The following is a 16480-nucleotide window of genomic DNA, read 5'->3' as shown; positions in this document are numbered from 1 at the left end:
AGTCTGGGTGAGGAAGTCACATTTGGACGGTGGAGCAGGCACTGGGAGTCACATGGTCCCTGGAGCCCACGTTCTCCGTGGACGTGGTCGGTGCTTCAAAGCAGTTATTTCTGCCTTTAATCTTGTCGCAAGACGGGATCTGAAGCGCTTCACAAAGAGGAACACAGGGCAGGGCGTCAGAGAAGGATCAGAGCAGAGCGGAGGACTTGTGCCCGGACAGCCTCCTGGCCGCGCTCACAGAGCCCTAGGTTAAGTGTCTCCTGGAGTCGTGGACCCCCACGCTCCCCCGGGGGGCTTGTTAACCCAGATTCCCACCCCTCCACCCCCCAAGGAGACCCTGACCCAGTAGGCCTTGAGCCCAAACCTCCCCATGGCCTTACAGCTGGACAGGGCCCCCCAGTGGCCCCCAGCTTGGGCAGATGGTGAGTCTTGGTGCCCGCACTGCCCGGCCACATCCTCGTGCCTATTCAGGGCTGTTCAGCCTCATATTCAGGCCCGGGACCCTCTGTTCTTCCCACTTGAGTCCAGTTGTACGTGTCGTACACTGCACAAGGGCCTCTGGTTGAAGGGACAAGTTGGGGCTGAAATCCAGCCCTGGCCTTGTGGGCCCCATGCAGGACGCTGCAGGGTTAGCAGCTGCTGTGAGTAGAGAGATCCTGATGCCCCAAGTGCCCTGGCCTCAGACGCCTCCTCCTCGGGGGGGGGGGGGGGGGTCCTGAGACTTTGAACACGATGGGCACGTCCTCTCCGGGCACAGCTAGCACCGAGGCTGGGCTCCCTCTGAGCACCGTCTGGGGGTACAGAGCGCCGGGGCCAATCCCACCTCCTCCGACCCTCACTGCGCTCGGCTCCGTGAGGCGGTGTTCCCACGCCGGTCAGGGAAAGAGCTGGCACCTCCACCCTCCCGCCCTGCCCGCCCCAGGGCCTGGGAGGGGACCTCTCTGCCCCGCCTCTCCTGCTGCCCTCTCACATGCACGCACCTGTGCGCACACGTGCACGCACACACAGACGCGCGGATGCGCACAGGCACCCTCCTTGTCTGCTGCCCCGCTGTGCCCACCCCCCCTCCCACCTTCCGCGCCGTCCTCCCTACCCTCCTCCCCCCTCCCTGGTCCTGGGAGCCCCTGGGGTGGGGGTGGGGGGTCTCGGCCCCTCTGGCAGCCTGCAGAACAGGCTCACGGCAGGCCAGGCACCCGGCACCCTGCGTCCCCTCCCGTCCCACACCCGGGACCTGGTTGCTGAACCCCTGGAGCCACGGAGGGGCCAGGGCTCCCGCGCCTTCCACCGTGTGATCCTGATCTCGGAATTTGGGGGTTTATCAAAACAACCTGGTTCCTTGCTCAGTACTCCTGAGATTTTCATGGTTTCTCCGTGATCGTGTTTTCCGATAATAACGCACCTTTGAACTTAGGAGACGTAGTTACAGGAACACCGTGGAGCGAGGCGACAGCCGCCGTGGGGGCCTCCAAGGCAAGACTGGGGCGGCACCAGAGCTGCTGGGCCCCGCTGGCTGAGGTGACCCGCCTGCCAGGGACGACGGTGCCATCACGCGTGCCCTGTGTGGGGTGTGTGTGTCAGTGTGGGGGTGTATGGGATGTGGGTGCCGGGTGTGGGGTATGTGTGGGGCGCGTGTGGGGGTGTCTGTGTGTGCGCGTGGGTGTGTGCGTGGGGTGTGTGGGTCTACGCAGGGTGTGTACGTGGGGGTGTGTGGCATGTGGGGGGTGTGGGTCTATATGGGGTGCGTGTGGGGGTGTCTCTGTGTGTGCGTGGGGTGTGCGGGTATACGCAGGGTGTGTACGTGGGGGTGTGTGGCATGTGGGGGTGTGGGTCTGTGCGGGGTGCGGTGGGTGTGGAGCCCCGTCCTCAGGGCCTTCGTGGAAACGTGGCCTTGACCGCTCACACACCGCCCCCCCCCCCCCCCCCCCCCCCCGCCGACCCCTCTCTCGGCCGGTCCGGTGTCGGGGTCGAGCACGCAGGGCAGAGGGTGCGCGCCCCCCTCTCCGGCCCCTGCGGGGCGGAGCCGCGCCGTCAGCAGCCCCTGCCTCTGGGTGAACCCCGTTGCTCTCTTCGGGTTCCTCCGCGAAACGACCACAGCCCGCGGGGGCGTCCGCGTCCCCGCCCGTGAGGGAGTCCCCTGGCCCCGACAGCGCACGCTCTGCGGTGCTCCACCCGGGCGGTCACGGGCGGTCACGGCCGGTGCCGGGTGGGCGCCCCGAGCCTGGGGAGCCTGCTGGGGTGGGGGCGGGGGGCGGCCAGAGCTCCGCGCCGGGTTTTATCGGCGAGCCTGGCGGGCTGACTGCTCAGGGTCTGACCTTTCCGGTTGGAGAAGAAAAGGGGAGAGAAAAGGAGAACGTGTGAGGCACACGGAGGCAGGAGCGAGCAGTCTGCGGAGTCGATAAACCCAAGTCGAGGCGGGCGGAGGGTCACAGAGGACCGCGCGACCGGGGCGAGGCGGCAGGCGTGGTGGGCGAGGCCGGGGGCGTGGTGGGCGTGGCCGGCCGGGGCGGTGCGGTAGGCGGGGCCTTACGGAGTGGTGGGCGGGGTCTTCGCGGTGCGGCGGGCGGGGTACGGAGTGGTGGGCGGGGCCCCTGGAGCTCAGTGTCCCGCCGGAGCCCCATCCTCCTTCAAGGCCAAATTTTGGCTCCCGCCTTTGCCTTTGATTGATTTTTCTTCTTCTTCTTCTTTTAATTTTTTATGTTTATTTTATTTTGCAGAGAGACAAAGAGAAAGAGAGAGACAGTGTGAGCAGGGGAGGGGCAGAGAGAGAGAGAGAGAGAGAGGGAGACACAGAATCTGAAGCCGGCTCTGAGCTGTCAGCGCGGAGCCCTCCGTGGGTCTGGAACAGCTCAGGAACAGTGAGATCCTGACCGGAGCGGAAGTTGGCGCCTAACCAGCTGAGCCACCCAGACGTCCTGCCTCCTTTGGTGGATTTCTTAACTTGCTCAGAACCTGGGTGGATCCCAAGTGTCGTTGACAGGGGCCTTCCGCAGAGCGCAGGGCCGTCAGCCACGACGCTGGATGAGAAACGGCTGGGTACAGTGGGGCTGGCATCCACCCGACCCGGGCCTCTGTGTGGTTCTGGCCCCAAAGTCGAGTGTGGAGCCCATTTTACAGACGGGGAAGCTGAGGCAGAGAGGGTGAGCATCACGGGCTGAATGCGGGGCCGGGGGTGTGGCTGGGCCCCTGTGGACGCTGCGGGAAGGTGCCGCTCAGCTGCTCCCCTGCCCCAACCTGGATGTGGGCACAGAGGGACTGCGGGGAGGACACAGAGGCTGTGGCCTTGCCCCGGAGCCCTCCACAAGTAGATGGCGATGGCCGTGTGCCCTCGTGTGGTGCGCAGGAGGGCAAGGAAAGCAAGCCTCAGGATCGTGGCCACGTTCACCAAGAAGCCGGTTTGGGGCCTGGGGGCTGACCAAACAGCGCCCGAGGAAGGGAGAGCTGTTTCCAGAGACCTGATCAATCAAGTCATTCCTGTGCTGTGATTATAATTGTGTCAGGACATGACAGAGACACGAGAGGGTTGTTCAGATCTGAACCGGGAGCTGGGCTGTTTGCAAGGGGACAGGTGGGCCTTGTGGGGCCACGGGCTCTGTCTCTCTAGCCTCGGGCTCCACAGAAGCAGGGTGCTCACAGGTGTCCCTCTACAGACGGGGGAGTGGGCCTGACCTTTGGCCGGGTCTCGGGCTGGGTGCCATCAGCCGTGGGGATGGTCGGCACCCGAGGGGCAGGACCCCTCTCAGGAAAACCCCATGGCCGGGCGGGCGGCCGGCCCTGGATCCTCGGGGAGGCTTTGGGACTGGAGCCCCTGGAGAGGCATCCCTGGGTGGTGCTCAGTGTCACCTGCTTCAGATGGATTTTATTTTTTTTTAAAAATTTTTTTTTTCAACGTTTTTTATTTATTTTTGGGACAGAGAGAGACAGAGCATGAACGGGGGACGGGCAGAGAGAGGGGGAGACACAGAATCGGAAACAGGCTCCAGGTTCCGAGCCATCAGCCCAGAGCCTGACGCGGGGCTCGAACTCACGGACCGCGAGATCGTGACCTGGCTGAAGTCGGACGCCCAACCGACGGCGCCACCCAGGCGCCCCCAGATGGATTTTAAAGCAAAGGGATCGATCGGTCTCTAGGTTCTGGATATTTGTCATCCCAGGAAGTCCTGCCCCCCGTGCACCTGTGAGCATACGGGTGTGTGTGTGTGTGTGTGCGTGCATGACCACATGTAGTAACACACGCGTTTGTTGTGGCGCCTGGGTCAGGTGTGACACAGATGGTGGCAGCTTGTGGCTCTCAGGCCACTATTGCGGGCACGTGAGGGAGGGCAGCATGGGTGTTTTCGCCGAGGCCCCAGCCCCACAGGCAGCCCCCCAGAGCGGCCCCAGTTGGGCCTCTGCACCCACTTGGACCCCTGATGGGATGTGGTCAGCCGCGGAGGGGGCTCTGGCTCCTGCGGGGCCTGGCGTGAGCCAGCCTCGGGGTCCAGTGCCCTACAGGGGGTCAGCCAGGCCCGCGGCACCTGCCGCGCGGGCCACGGGCACAGTCTGCATCGTCTCTTGACCCCTTCGATGGCCCCCACCCCGCAGGGAGCACGCGGTCCTAAAACAGCAGGACAGCCCCGCACTCGTGGGTCTACTTTTTAAAAAATCCAAACCAGAAGACACGTGTAAGTTGTTCCTTCAAAGTAGACGCCCCAGGAGGGAGAAGAGACAGAGAGACTGAGAGACAGACAGCGAGAGCAGGGTGGAGAGCGGGAAGAGGGAGGTGAGGGCCTTGAAAGTGGCATTTCAGATGGGATAGCAGAGCTGGGGGCTCCTTCCTGCCTTCTGTCTCCTTTATCCTGAGAGCCCACCCCCTCCTGCCTGAGACCCGGGCTGCTTTCAGAGCCAGAAACAACCCTGGGAGCCCTCAATGTCCCTGGAGCAGGTGCAGGACGGATTCTGGAAGCTTCCATGCGGCGGAGTGTCTCCACAGATCTGCTGAGCCCTGCAGCGTCTGCGGCCCAGCCCAGCCCACTGTACCCGGCTGTTCCCCAAACCTACCGCGGCTGGACGCGAGCAGGTTCTCCCCGAGGGGGGATGGTGCTTGTGAGTGGCTGGGTGGGGAAGCACCTGGGCCGCACCGCACACTCTGAAGGGCTGGGGACCCTTTGCCCTTGTCTAGCCCCGCCCAGCCCCGGGGCACTGGGCTACTCGTCCCTCCCTGGGCCAGGCTGGGAGACGCTGACCCCTGGTCCAGAAAGACAAGGACACTCTTTCCCACCTGCAGCCACTGTAAAAAGCAAGCGACATTCAGCACTTGTCTAAGAAGCAGCTAAGGCCAGTTCCTGAACACATACCCTGAATAGAAGGAAACCAGTCACGGTTTAGGAACAGAGGTATAATCAAATTCTCATTTTCTATTCCAATAAGCATCTTTGAATTAATGCCTATTCCACTAATTAGGAAGGTTTTATGAGCGTTCTACTTGGTTAATAAAGCACACAACACAGACCACGGATAATATCGCGGTCACTTCTCCATGGAGGGAACAGCAGAGGGAGAGTGAGCGAGCCAGCTGACGGAGTGGAGGGCACGCTAACCAGCCCTTTACAAGTATGGAGGTAATGGTCTGGGAAAAACACAGCCTCCTCGGTGGGCCCTCTTCACACCACCCAAACCTTGGGGCCCAGCTGGTGCAGGCGGGCCTGGTTTGGGGCGCAGCACTGGGACCCGCGCGTCCACCTGGGACACGGGAGGCCGATACCCCTGCCCCGACGACCCGGGCGCTGTGCTCGGGGCTCCGGGGGCTCAGCCGAGGACAGGCACAGTGGCAGGCGGACTCAGTGTCAGCGGACAGGGCTGTGCTGGTCTCCGTGACCCTGGGGGCTTCGGAGAAGGATGCAAAAGTGTCTCAGCGCTGACCCTGTCCCAGCCACCTGGGGTCGGGGCTAAGTGGGTCCGAGTAAGGGCTGTTGCAGCTGGCCCTGGGGCGGGGGGGGGGTGAGGGCGGGGCGGGGGCAGCGCGGAGCGTGGCGGGAGGGGCCGGGCTGGAACCCCAGAACCCTCACATTCCCAGGACTTTACCAGAAGGTGTGTGTGTGAGCACACGCGTGTGTATTTCCAAGGGAGCACGATGAACAGAGTTCCAATACACAGAGATTTACTGTGTCGCTGTTACGAGCCATTGTGTGTTTCCCGAATTTAATCAGGTTCTAGAATTGCATGCGGTAGGTGGCACTTTCGTTTTCTTTCTGTAAGATTACATCTAACAGTTTTCATTAAAAAAAAAAACAAACACAAAAACCCGTGGTCTCAAGCGACCATTTCATAAAAACGCATCCCCGAATCACTTGGCGGTGAAGCCCCCAGTGTTGACAAGTGGCGTTAGGACCACCCCAGACAGAGTCTCAGGAGGCCACTGGGGGAGGGGTGGGCATCCCGGTGGGTGAATTCAGAGCCTCCTGGAAGGTGGGGCCTTCCCTCGCCCCTCACTGCGCCCTGCCCGCCTCGCCCCTCACTGTGAGGGAACCCTCCCAGATGTTCTGGTCTTTAGTGCACATCGGGCCCTGCAAACATGGTGTGGAATTCTGGGAAGGGCCCCCGCCTGCTCTCGGCAACCTGCATGCCCTCACGTCCGGAGCCGGAGCGAGGGAGGTGGCTCCCTCCTCCCCAAATAAAGACCATTCAAATGTGAAATCAAAAGTTTAATCTGACACCGTTAAATATATTTATATATCTCGCACTGGAGGATTTCTTTTGAAACATAAGAATTAGAAATTACAAGTAGGTATATGCTTCCTATATTCAGATAAATTGGTTTCTATTCATTATTGAGATTCCAGACAGGCAAACACATCACGGATCTACTGCAGTGCATGACAGGACGGGACCACTTACAGACACAACGGTGTTGGCGTCTTCCTCCCCAGCCAGAGGCCGCTCTCCCAGCGCGACCGTTTCTGGGATGCAGTGTCTATTGGGACGGAAAGGGCGGTGTGCACGAAGCAGGGCGTGGGGGGGCCCGGGGATGCGCTCACACCGAATCCTAGATGGAGCCCAACAGTGTGGAGCTGTCTGCGCCCCTTCCTGGATTCCATCGTTCCGAGTTCAGCGAGATGAATCCCGTTTCCGGGGGCGGGCGGTGGCAGACCTCACGGTCAAGTGTTATTCCGGCAAGCCCGGATCGCCTCTGGACGCCTGTGTGTGTCACACGAGGGTCCGACCTAGGCGACGGGGGGCTGACGACCGGGGGGCCTGCGGCCAGCACTGCCACTTTGCTCCCTGCTGCTACGAGCTCACGCAGATTAAAATGCCTGTCTCCCCGCAAGTCCTTCCAGGAATGGGTGCTCAGGTGCTCCCCGGATGCCGGCAGGGCCCAGGACATCCCCTGAGAGGGGGGAACAGGTGCCTGCTGGGGGGCTAGAGCGCTCCTCGGGGACCGGGAGCTTGGGACCTGCCAGACTGTTCCCAGATTCCGGCTGTCCCGGGGGAGAGTGCTCTTTAACTGCACCTGCTGTTGCGACGTGTGAATCCGTATTTTGAAGTTAAAAGTGTGGCTCCCCAGGCGGGAAAGCGGTGGCCCCTGGAGGCCCCTGCCGGTCCCTGGGGGTGGGTGGTAGAGATGGGCCGTGGACCTTGGAGTGGGGGGGGGGGGGGCGCGTCAAGCAGCCCGGGTGGGAACAGAACCGAGATGCGGTGACGATTTTCTTATTATTTGCCCCAAAGCTGCTGAATGTTAGTAACTGTTGCTCGGACTCCCGAAGAAGCCAGTGGCTCCTCTAGGTGAGGAGCGTCTCAGAGACAAATGCCACGTGTGTCTGCCATGCCTGGTGCCCTGCCCGCGTCGTCTGGGCCCCCTCCCTGCAGAGCCGGCCGCCCTCCAGACTCACAGGTCACAAGCCAGCCCTCAGAGGCCGTGCGGAGTGCGAAGCCTGCTGCATCGTTAGGACGACGCTGTTTGCAATTAAGAATGTGAATGTGTGCTTCAAGGAAAAGGGTTTTCTTTCAGGAAAGTGAAACCGGATAAAGTGATCGCCCCCTGTAATCGCATGATTCCACCGATCTCTCCTTACTGTGATTTGGTTGAACGAAAATGCGCATTTTAACCGGTAAACTGCACCGACCAGGCAGTTGTGTCATTCCGGGTGCGGGCGCCTCCCGGCCCCGGGCCCCCCCCGCCCCGCGGCTCACTGCGGGAGGGCCCTGAGGATGGCGTTGACCTCCTCCGCCACGGCCGTCAGCGCAAACTCGAACTGGCCCTGGAAGGACAAAAGCGGGGGGAAGCCGTGAGTGGGGCCGCTCTCCTCTGGACTCCAGCCCTTAGCTCTGGTGTTATTCTGCAGAAAGGTCGCATATGTGCATAGAAAGGAGAGGTGTGTGGGATCCTGATGCCGGCTTCGGCTTCCCGGCCTCGATCGCCGCACGGTGCTTACGGAAGGTGCTGGCAGGGGGAGCCGAGTGAGGGCACACGGGAATTTCTATTTCTGCAAGCGTTCTGCAGCTCTGAAATAATTTCAGAATTTCAGATAAAAAAAACCCCTAGGAAAACAAAGTGTGCTGTGATTGATAAGGTGTCTTCACGCTGATCATATGAGGGTCTCGTCACATTCCCGGGGGCCGCAGAGGGACGGGGGCCGAGAGTGCATGGTGCTGGCACCTGGGTGGAGGTCCCCGGCTGGGTCAGGTGCCGCTGGGGGGCGGGGGGCACGGCCGGGGCAGTTCGGGAGTCTTTACGAGGCTTCTGGTTCCGTGTAGGATAGGTTTGTGGTTCTGTAGGAGAATTAAGCTACATTTGCCTCAGTGCTTGGGGTTGACTTTGGCCACGAAGAACCAGCCAGGTGGCCCTGTTGAGGTATTTTAAGAAATCCTCCAGCTCACAATGTGTTCAGCTTAGTCTTACAGCCGTGTGGCCTCTCGGTTCTCCCCAGAGCGCTTGGGATTTAGAGCGTCTCCCCCACCCAGGGCCTCTCCCCCACCCAGCTCAGACCTTGTGTCACGTTTGATTTCCACAGTAACATTCAGACAGAACAGGGGCTTGGGGACTTCTGGCACTTTCTGGGGGAAATAGCGGGACCCCAGGAGGCAGGGGAAACTCCCTGCAGTCCCGGAACCGTCACCCCAAGGCACAGGGGACACTCCTCTGGGCCTTGGGCCACCTCCATTTCATGAGTGCCGTTTACAACTTCAAGTCCTCTTGGGTACAAAGAAGCAGTTTTGCAAGGGCATCTTTTACGGACTTTGGGTCTTTGGTGGAGGCTCGTAGCCTCTGAGAGTGAGGACGACCTTGGCAAAGAGGAGATTCTGTACTTCTCGACTTCAGTGCTCTCACGGAACAGGCGTGGGAGCTCCTGCTGCTGCTGGACATGGGTGTCTCCGAGCGCCAACGGAACGGACCGTTGTCTTCACCGCACTTCCAGGTCGGGAGCAGCCCCATCTTTCTGCCTTTTGCTGCAGACGTGGCCTTTTCAGTAAGTATGCAAATCAGCCACGCTGAGGCGCTGGAGGACCCCAGAGCACCCGGGGGACATTTGACAACCACACAACAGAGCCGTGGTTCTGAGGGCCGGAAGCAGGGGAGTCTGGCAGAATGTTTAGTGAATCTAGAACATTCTCCTGCAAGGGTGCTGGGGTTTATCATTGACATCTTTTTATAAAAATGTGATGTTCTCCCCTTCCCCTGCATCTGGTGCATGGAGGGCTCCAAACACTGGAGATCTGCCTGCATCGTTTTCTGTCGAGATTCGGGCGGTTGCTGGGACCCCGACTGACCCTCCTGGTAGGGGCCCCTGTCCTGCCTGGGACCTGCCTGGGAGAGGTCCAGTCCCCTTCCCCTCTGCCCTCGCTCGGAAACAACCGCGGAAAGACGCCCGAGGGCTGGCCCACAGTACCTTTGTCTGGACCATGCCGGGTCTCTGGTCCCTCAAGTGCTCCAGGGTCGCGGCGATATCAATCTCCTTAGCGCCTGCAAGAAACAACGAACACAAATCGGGCTGAGTTCAGACACGAGATGAGCCATGCTCCGCGGTCACTCTCCTGCATCAGGCCCTTCGGGCTCAGAGGCCAATTGAAAATGATTATACTCATTCCTCAGCAGGCCTGGCAGGCAGCTGCGATTTCGGTGCTCAGAGAAAAATAAGGCAAGGCGGTTTTCATTAGCATTGATTCAAGAAAGCCGGGCTAAAAGATTGCTGTCAGGAGCCCAGAAAGATACTTGCAACAGCCACATCACTATTAGAAACTAAAATGTGATTTTTGTGTGTGGCATTTTAAAGAATGTTTTAGAAAGAGAAAGTATATAAGCTTTAATTTCAATTGCATAGGGTCTTTTTTATTTCACGTAACGAAAGATTAGACTAATAAATCTCATCCATCTGAATATTGGCTTTTAAATGTGGAGCTCCCAGCGAGGGTTCCAAACGGTGAGAAAAGGCAGAGGCGGCCCTGGCTGTATTCACCGGCCGGACTTTCGCAGAGAGGCCCCTCCCCACAGACAGCATCTGTCTCGAGCCAGGTGATCCGGGCTTCACAGAAATAATACCATTGGAGTTTGAAATTTTGACCTTATTGTTGTTGTTGTTTTTTAATGTTTATTTATTTTTGAGAGAGAGAGAGAGAGAGAGAGTGGGGAAGGGCAGAGAGCAAGGGAGACACAGAATCCGAAGCAGGCTTCAGGCTCCAAGCTGTCAGCACAGGACCTGACTCGGGACTCGAACCCATGAACCGTGAGATCATGACCTGAGCTGAAGTCTTAGGTCATGCTTATCGGACTGAGCCACCCAGGTGCCCCATCATCTCTAGGGCTGTAGGGACAGCGCTGGGCGCGTCGGGAGCTCCTAGTCAATGCGGCCGCCTTACGGGAACCAAGCTGCCAGGTAAGGACCGTCCTATTGGGACACTGTGAGCTCCCCCATGTCTTAAATCAGGGCCTTTATAGGAAGGGGAAGAAATTCCCCTTCTGGACCAGCCAGACGTCCCCCAGGGAGCTTGGCAGTCGGGTCCACTGAGAAACCCACTCAAGGACAAGACAGGGGTCAAGTTCTGGGCGTGCTGGTCAGCTGGCCTTGAGGGTTATAGTTTTTGGAAGCCGACGAGGCCACAATAAACAGTCTTGGTTTAAAGGGAATCCGTGAGTCTGAGACCCTCTGAAACAAAGGAGGAGTCTGCCCTGCTACCGAAAGGGGGGAAGGAGGAGAGAGGAAGTTTTGGGGGGGGGGCCGGCCCCGGCCACGGTGTGTGGTGGCTCCCGGTCACCGAGGCTCCAGGAGCCGCTGCCTCTCGTCGCCTCCCACTGGAGCGCCCTGCCCTCAGGGCCCGCTCGCGAGTCACAGGGACAGCCGTGCACAGAAACTGGCTTCTTCAAGAAACAAGCTTGCCTCGGAAGATTAAACCCGACGCGGAGGGCGAGTGAGGGGGAGACGAATGTGTCCTGCCCCATGCGTGGCACTTCCGTTCTCCGGCTGGGCGGGTCAGCAGCAGCGCCCGGTGCTCAGGGCTGTGCCGGGATGGGTCCCACAGGTGCGGCCACGGCCCGGGCACTCGCTGCGTTCCCCTTCCCCAGTCCGGGGCTCCCTGCCGGTGTGGGTGGGGTCTCAGGCTGGCACAGAGCGCTGGGGGGTGGGGTGGTGGGGTGCCTGCAGGGCCCGGCCACGTCGTAATTCACAGGAGCCACGGCACTCCAGACGCGCGTGAATGGTGCTTCACAGATCCCGGGTGCTCCCGGGAGAGAAGTACTTCTGCTCGGCGATATCCCATGCTGGCCTCCAGGCTCGCGCAGGGCTCCTACCTTCTGCGACCGCTCGCCTCCTGACCACGGGTCCTGGATTTCAGAAGCATCCGGTGCGGGGGCAGATCCTTCCGAAATGAAATCCCAGGGCTTCGTGTAGGATCCAGACTTAGATAAAAAGTGTCTTTTTAGGGCACTTTCTTTTAGTCCTTCAGGCTGGTTGGAAAACCTTTTTCAACAGCTGTTTTATTCTGAGGCTGTATGGAGGCCGTCCCTGCCTGGAAGCCGCTGGCACGGGCTGGGGACATGCGACGTGGCCCGGTGCTGCCTCTGGTCGCACGTGCGGCCCTCCCTCCTGGGCGGCTGCAGGATCCTTGGATGGATGTACGAGTAAACTCTCTAGTTTTATTACATCGTGACGCCCTCTGGACCACTGTTCGTAAGAGAACGTGAAAGAACATGGCTGTCCCCGGAGGGGTTCGAGATGAGGAACCAGCCAGGGACTGGCTCAGGAGCCCACTTTTCCTGAAGCCAGAGTTGGACAGTGAGGAAATCAAACCGATACTTAAAAACGTCCAGAACGAAATTCAGGCAAGTGATGGATTTATTACGTAAAGCCAGCTGGGTGATGCGGACGTCCCCTTGCTTGTTAGGTAAAGACCATTAGTTATTGGCAACGTGAGCAAAGGGAGAAGTTTGCAGAACTCACGTCCGTGGTCTGTCCTGAGCAGTGGAGACACGAGGGGACACGGTGGGAGCAGCCGCCACACCCTGTCCAGTGGCTCCCACGTGCAGTGGGGCCTCGCGGTGCACGGAACACAGAATCTGCATTTATAAACAGATCCGTGAGGGTCAGAGGGTGGAGAAGGTGTGTGGGTCCTTCGCTACTTTACGAAAGGCTTTACTGAAGGCTAAGAGATTTATTTAAATCCTCCCAAATCAGGGAAGCTCCCTCTAGTGCATTGAAAAGGGGACCCTCTGTTTAAAAATTTCATTTTGCTGACAACATGTTACATTCTAGGGGAACAGACTATTGGGTGTGGTGCTCACGTCCAAAAGCCTGTAATTAGTCAAAGAATCATAACCTACAAAAAGAATCGCACACCCAAGACAAGACACTGGTTTCCAGTGTTTTCTGTCTGAAAGCATCATGACCCCAACACCGGAGTGCTCCCTGAAGACCCCATTCAAGGCGGCTCTGCAGGTGCACCCCGCCCCCGCTCGCCCCGGGACCCAGGGCCATCCCCGCTCCCTGTGCGGACCGTCTTCCCCGCGGCCCTGCATGGTCCACTGACTCCCCCAGGGCACCGTCCAGTAAATACTGATCTCTGTCAGTTTCCAGTTCACTCAGGGTCCACTGGTTTCCAAGTTTACATATCAGCGGAATCCATTTTTAAAAGTATTTAGAATTTTTTAAAATGTTTGTTCATTTTTTGATAGAGACAGAGTGTGAGTGGGGGAGGGGCAGAGAGAGGGGGAGACACAGAATCCGAAGCAGCTCCGGGCTCCGAGCTGTCAGCACAGAGCCCGACGTGGGGCTTGAACCGTGAGATCGTGAGATCATGACCTGAGCTGAAGTCGGACACTTTACCGACTGAGCCACCCAGGCGCCCTTCAGCTAACTCCATTTTTAAGACAGGAAAGGTTTTCTAGGTCTAGATAAAAGGCATTAACCATTAAACATTTTATTGAAGTATGGAAACGGATTTTTGCAGGGAAGGAATCAACCTGAGGTTAAAGGAAACCAAGTTCGTGGCGGGGTGCTTTGCTCTCTCCTGGCGTTTGCTCCCTGGTCCAGGGGGTCGTGTGGCCCGCCCACTTGTGCCAGCGTCAGGTGCACACGCCTGGGCGGGCCGTGCTGTGTCCACACACAGCTTTCGGCCCCCTGCTACCTAGTGAGGCCGAATACACGTGAATCAGTTTTGCTACAGAGTTTTTACCCAGAAGGCTTGCAACCTGCCGGGGTCCAGTGTGTTTTCTTCCAGGTAAAAGAGACAATGTGTGTCAAGTGTGCAAGGGGGAAAAACTGTTACTTTGCACGAGGAAGTGGTCTTGCTTCTGCTCCAGGGGGATCTGAGCAAAGCAGCCAAGTGGTGAGATGCTGCCCCGGGGGGGGCAGAGCTCCTGGTGAGGTGGGGCTGGGGGGCTGGGGTGGGGGTTGGGGGTGAGGAGGGGTGGGGGGCCGGGGTGGGGGGTGGGGGTGAGGTGGGGCTGGGGTGGGGGGTGGGGGTGAGGTGGGGGTGGGGGGCCGGGGTGTGGGTGGCAGGTGAGGAGGGGTGGGGGGGTGACATAGGGGTGAAGGATGAGGCGGGGGTGGGGTGGGGGTGGGGGGGCCAGGGTGGGGGGTGGGGGTGAGGTGGGGATGGGGGGCCGTGGTGGGGGTGGCAGGCGAGGAGGGGTGGGGTGGTGAGGTGGGGGGTGATGTAGGGGTGGGGGGGGTGAGGCGGTGTGGTGGGTGCTGAAAATTGGGGAGGATTTCTGCTGACCTTGGAGGGGAATTGCCAGATCAAAGGAGACGAATCTGCATCCTATTCACTTGAGAATCAATTATGCCAGAACCCACCCCCAAAATATTTTTCATGTTTTTTATTTCTATTTAGTTTTGTTTTTGAGAAAGAGAGAGAGAGAGAGAGCGCGCCAGCACAAGTGGAGTAGGGACAGAGAGAGAGGGAGACACAGAATCCGAAGCAGGCTCCAGGCTCTGAGCTGTCAGCACAGAGCCCCATGCGGGGCTCGAACCCACAAACTGAGAGATTATGACCTGAGCTGAAGTCAGACGCCCAACCAACTGAGCCACCCAGGCACCCCTTTCTCGTGTTTTTTAAAAGGCAAATTCCGAGTCATTTTTCAGGAGAAACTGAGATCCTTCCACATTTTTATAAAAACTGTAAGTCAGAACCTGGGCTCGGTCAGCGTGCAAGGTCACTGCAAGGCCACCACCCTTTGTACTGCCGGAGGTCGTGGGGCTCCCAGTGGGGCACGTGGGCCGGGCACCCGGGTGGAGGTGAGCGCGCTGGTCGTTAGGCGTGAACAGGGACGGGTGGGGGGACGGCCCAGCGCCCCGGGGACCCCGGAGACCCTGCCCTGCCAGGTCCCGCTGCCTCTCCCACCCGCCCCAGGAGCAGGTACCGTGCGTGGGCTCAGGTCAGGAAGGAGATGCAGAGGCAGCGAGGGACGCGGGAGCCCCCTGGACGAGGTCCCACGCAGCCCAGAGAAAGGCCCGTGTGGTGACTGCGTGGGGGTGGGTCCTCGGATGGCAGCGGGACCCCCACCCCCGCCCCGCCGAGGCACCAGAATCGCCGTGGGCTCGTGTTCCTGAGTCCGTGGCTCCCAGCGGGTCCTCCTGACCTCCTGTGAGGTTGGGACACAGAGGCCAGCCAGGCCGCCCCCGAACGGAGGAACGAGTCCTTTAGGGTGACTGGCCCTCCGCGGCTCACAAGTGGGCCTGGCAGCCGCCGCTCAGCCCTCAGGGCGATTTCTGCTCAGAGAGTCGGCCACGCGGCAGGCCCTGCCCTGGAGCCCGAGGCCTGGCTGGGCTCCCGCTGACGGTGAAGCATCGGGACCCTCTTCCGTGGACTCCCCTGGGCCTCATGGAAAGGGGACCGTGAGGGGTCTGTTCCACCGGCAACACTCAGCACAGCGTGTTCTGTCCGACTCAGTCCGGGTGACCGTGGGACTCTGAGAGTGACAGAGGCCCAGCCCCTGCGCTGCTGCCCCGGCCAGACGGCACCTGCTCCTGCCAAAGGCCTGACACCACATGTTCTCCCCTTGGATTAGCCTGGCCTATGGTGTGCGCGGATGGGGTCGCAGCCCTGAGACCTGCGACCGGACGGGGCCCCCGCCCGTCTGGGCTGCAGCTCTGTGCACGGCCTCCGACCCTGTGTGACCCCATGTGGCCGGTGCCGGCTGGGGCAGGAGCGCGCCGGACGGCAGGGAGCCGATGGGGGAACACGCACACGCCGCCCGATGGAGGCGACTTGTCCAACCACGGTGCAGCCCACGCGAGGCCCCCGCCACCCCGTTCCAGACGCGTCTTTCAGCCCGAGATTGCCACGAAGCTGGAGATGAGGCGTTTGCACCGCGAAGTCACGCTGAGGCCACGCTGTCGGTGAAATTCATTTTCTGCCAGCGCTTCACGTTTTCATGCTTCAAACATAAGACAAACACGTTCCCCTCGACACACGCCATTCTGTGTGGCCTTGTCTGTGGCCACGTGCATGCCCACGGCGAGGGTGGGCTCAGCCCTCCCGCACACCTCCTCCCCTCTCCTCCGGCCAATCCTGTCGCTTCCTAGTCCGTGACCCTGCCCTTCCGGGCCCTGAACAGACCCTTCCCCGGCTCCCCGGCTCCCCGGGCCCGGGGACCACAACCACCACCCTGTCTCCGCAGGCCTGACTCGGAGGGTCCTGCTGCCCTCTGTCGTCTCAGCCTCCTGGGCTCTGCCATTTGCAGAAAGACCAGGGATCTGTGTCGACCCGGCCAGCCGGAGGGGTTCTGGGAGTCGCCAAACCTCTGAAATCCGCTTCCTCAATTTACAACAAGGTGTCAGAACGTACGGGCCTCAGGTCCCCTTCTGTTCCGGGGGCCACAGTCCGTAGATCTGGTCAAGGCTCTGCCCGGGGGGGGCGGGGCGGGGCGGGGGAGGGAGGCACAACCCCTAAGCTGCATCCCAGGCGAGGGTCCTCGTGGCGCTCGCCACCCCTACGAGCTGAACACGCCGTCTGTCTCTCTCCACGGAGGATGAACTCGGGGACGGTGACCGGGTTGTCCCCCCTTGTTCAC

General features: G+C 60.2%; 1 protein-coding gene across 6 annotated transcripts in view; it reads right to left on the bottom strand.

Moving 5' to 3' along the window:
- Nucleotides 1–6665: 6665 nt before the first annotated feature.
- Nucleotides 6666–16480, bottom strand: part of PTPRN2 (protein tyrosine phosphatase receptor type N2) — an 831667-nt gene continuing 821852 nt past the window's right edge. For all 6 annotated transcript variants that reach the window (XM_058723632.1, XM_058723627.1, XM_058723630.1 and 3 more), the window contains 2 exons: nt 9864–9937; nt 6666–8234 (listed from right to left, as the gene is read on the bottom strand). In XM_058723632.1, coding sequence (XP_058579615.1) covers nt 8163–8234; nt 9864–9937 — 146 coding nt within the window. In that variant the 3' untranslated portion in view covers nt 6666–8162. The remainder of the gene's footprint in view (nt 8235–9863; nt 9938–16480) is intronic.

This window comes from Neofelis nebulosa, chromosome 4, assembly GCF_028018385.1.
Source record: "Neofelis nebulosa isolate mNeoNeb1 chromosome 4, mNeoNeb1.pri, whole genome shotgun sequence".
NCBI lineage: Eukaryota > Metazoa > Chordata > Mammalia > Carnivora > Felidae > Neofelis > Neofelis nebulosa.
This window is presented reverse-complemented; position numbering and strand designations above follow the sequence as displayed.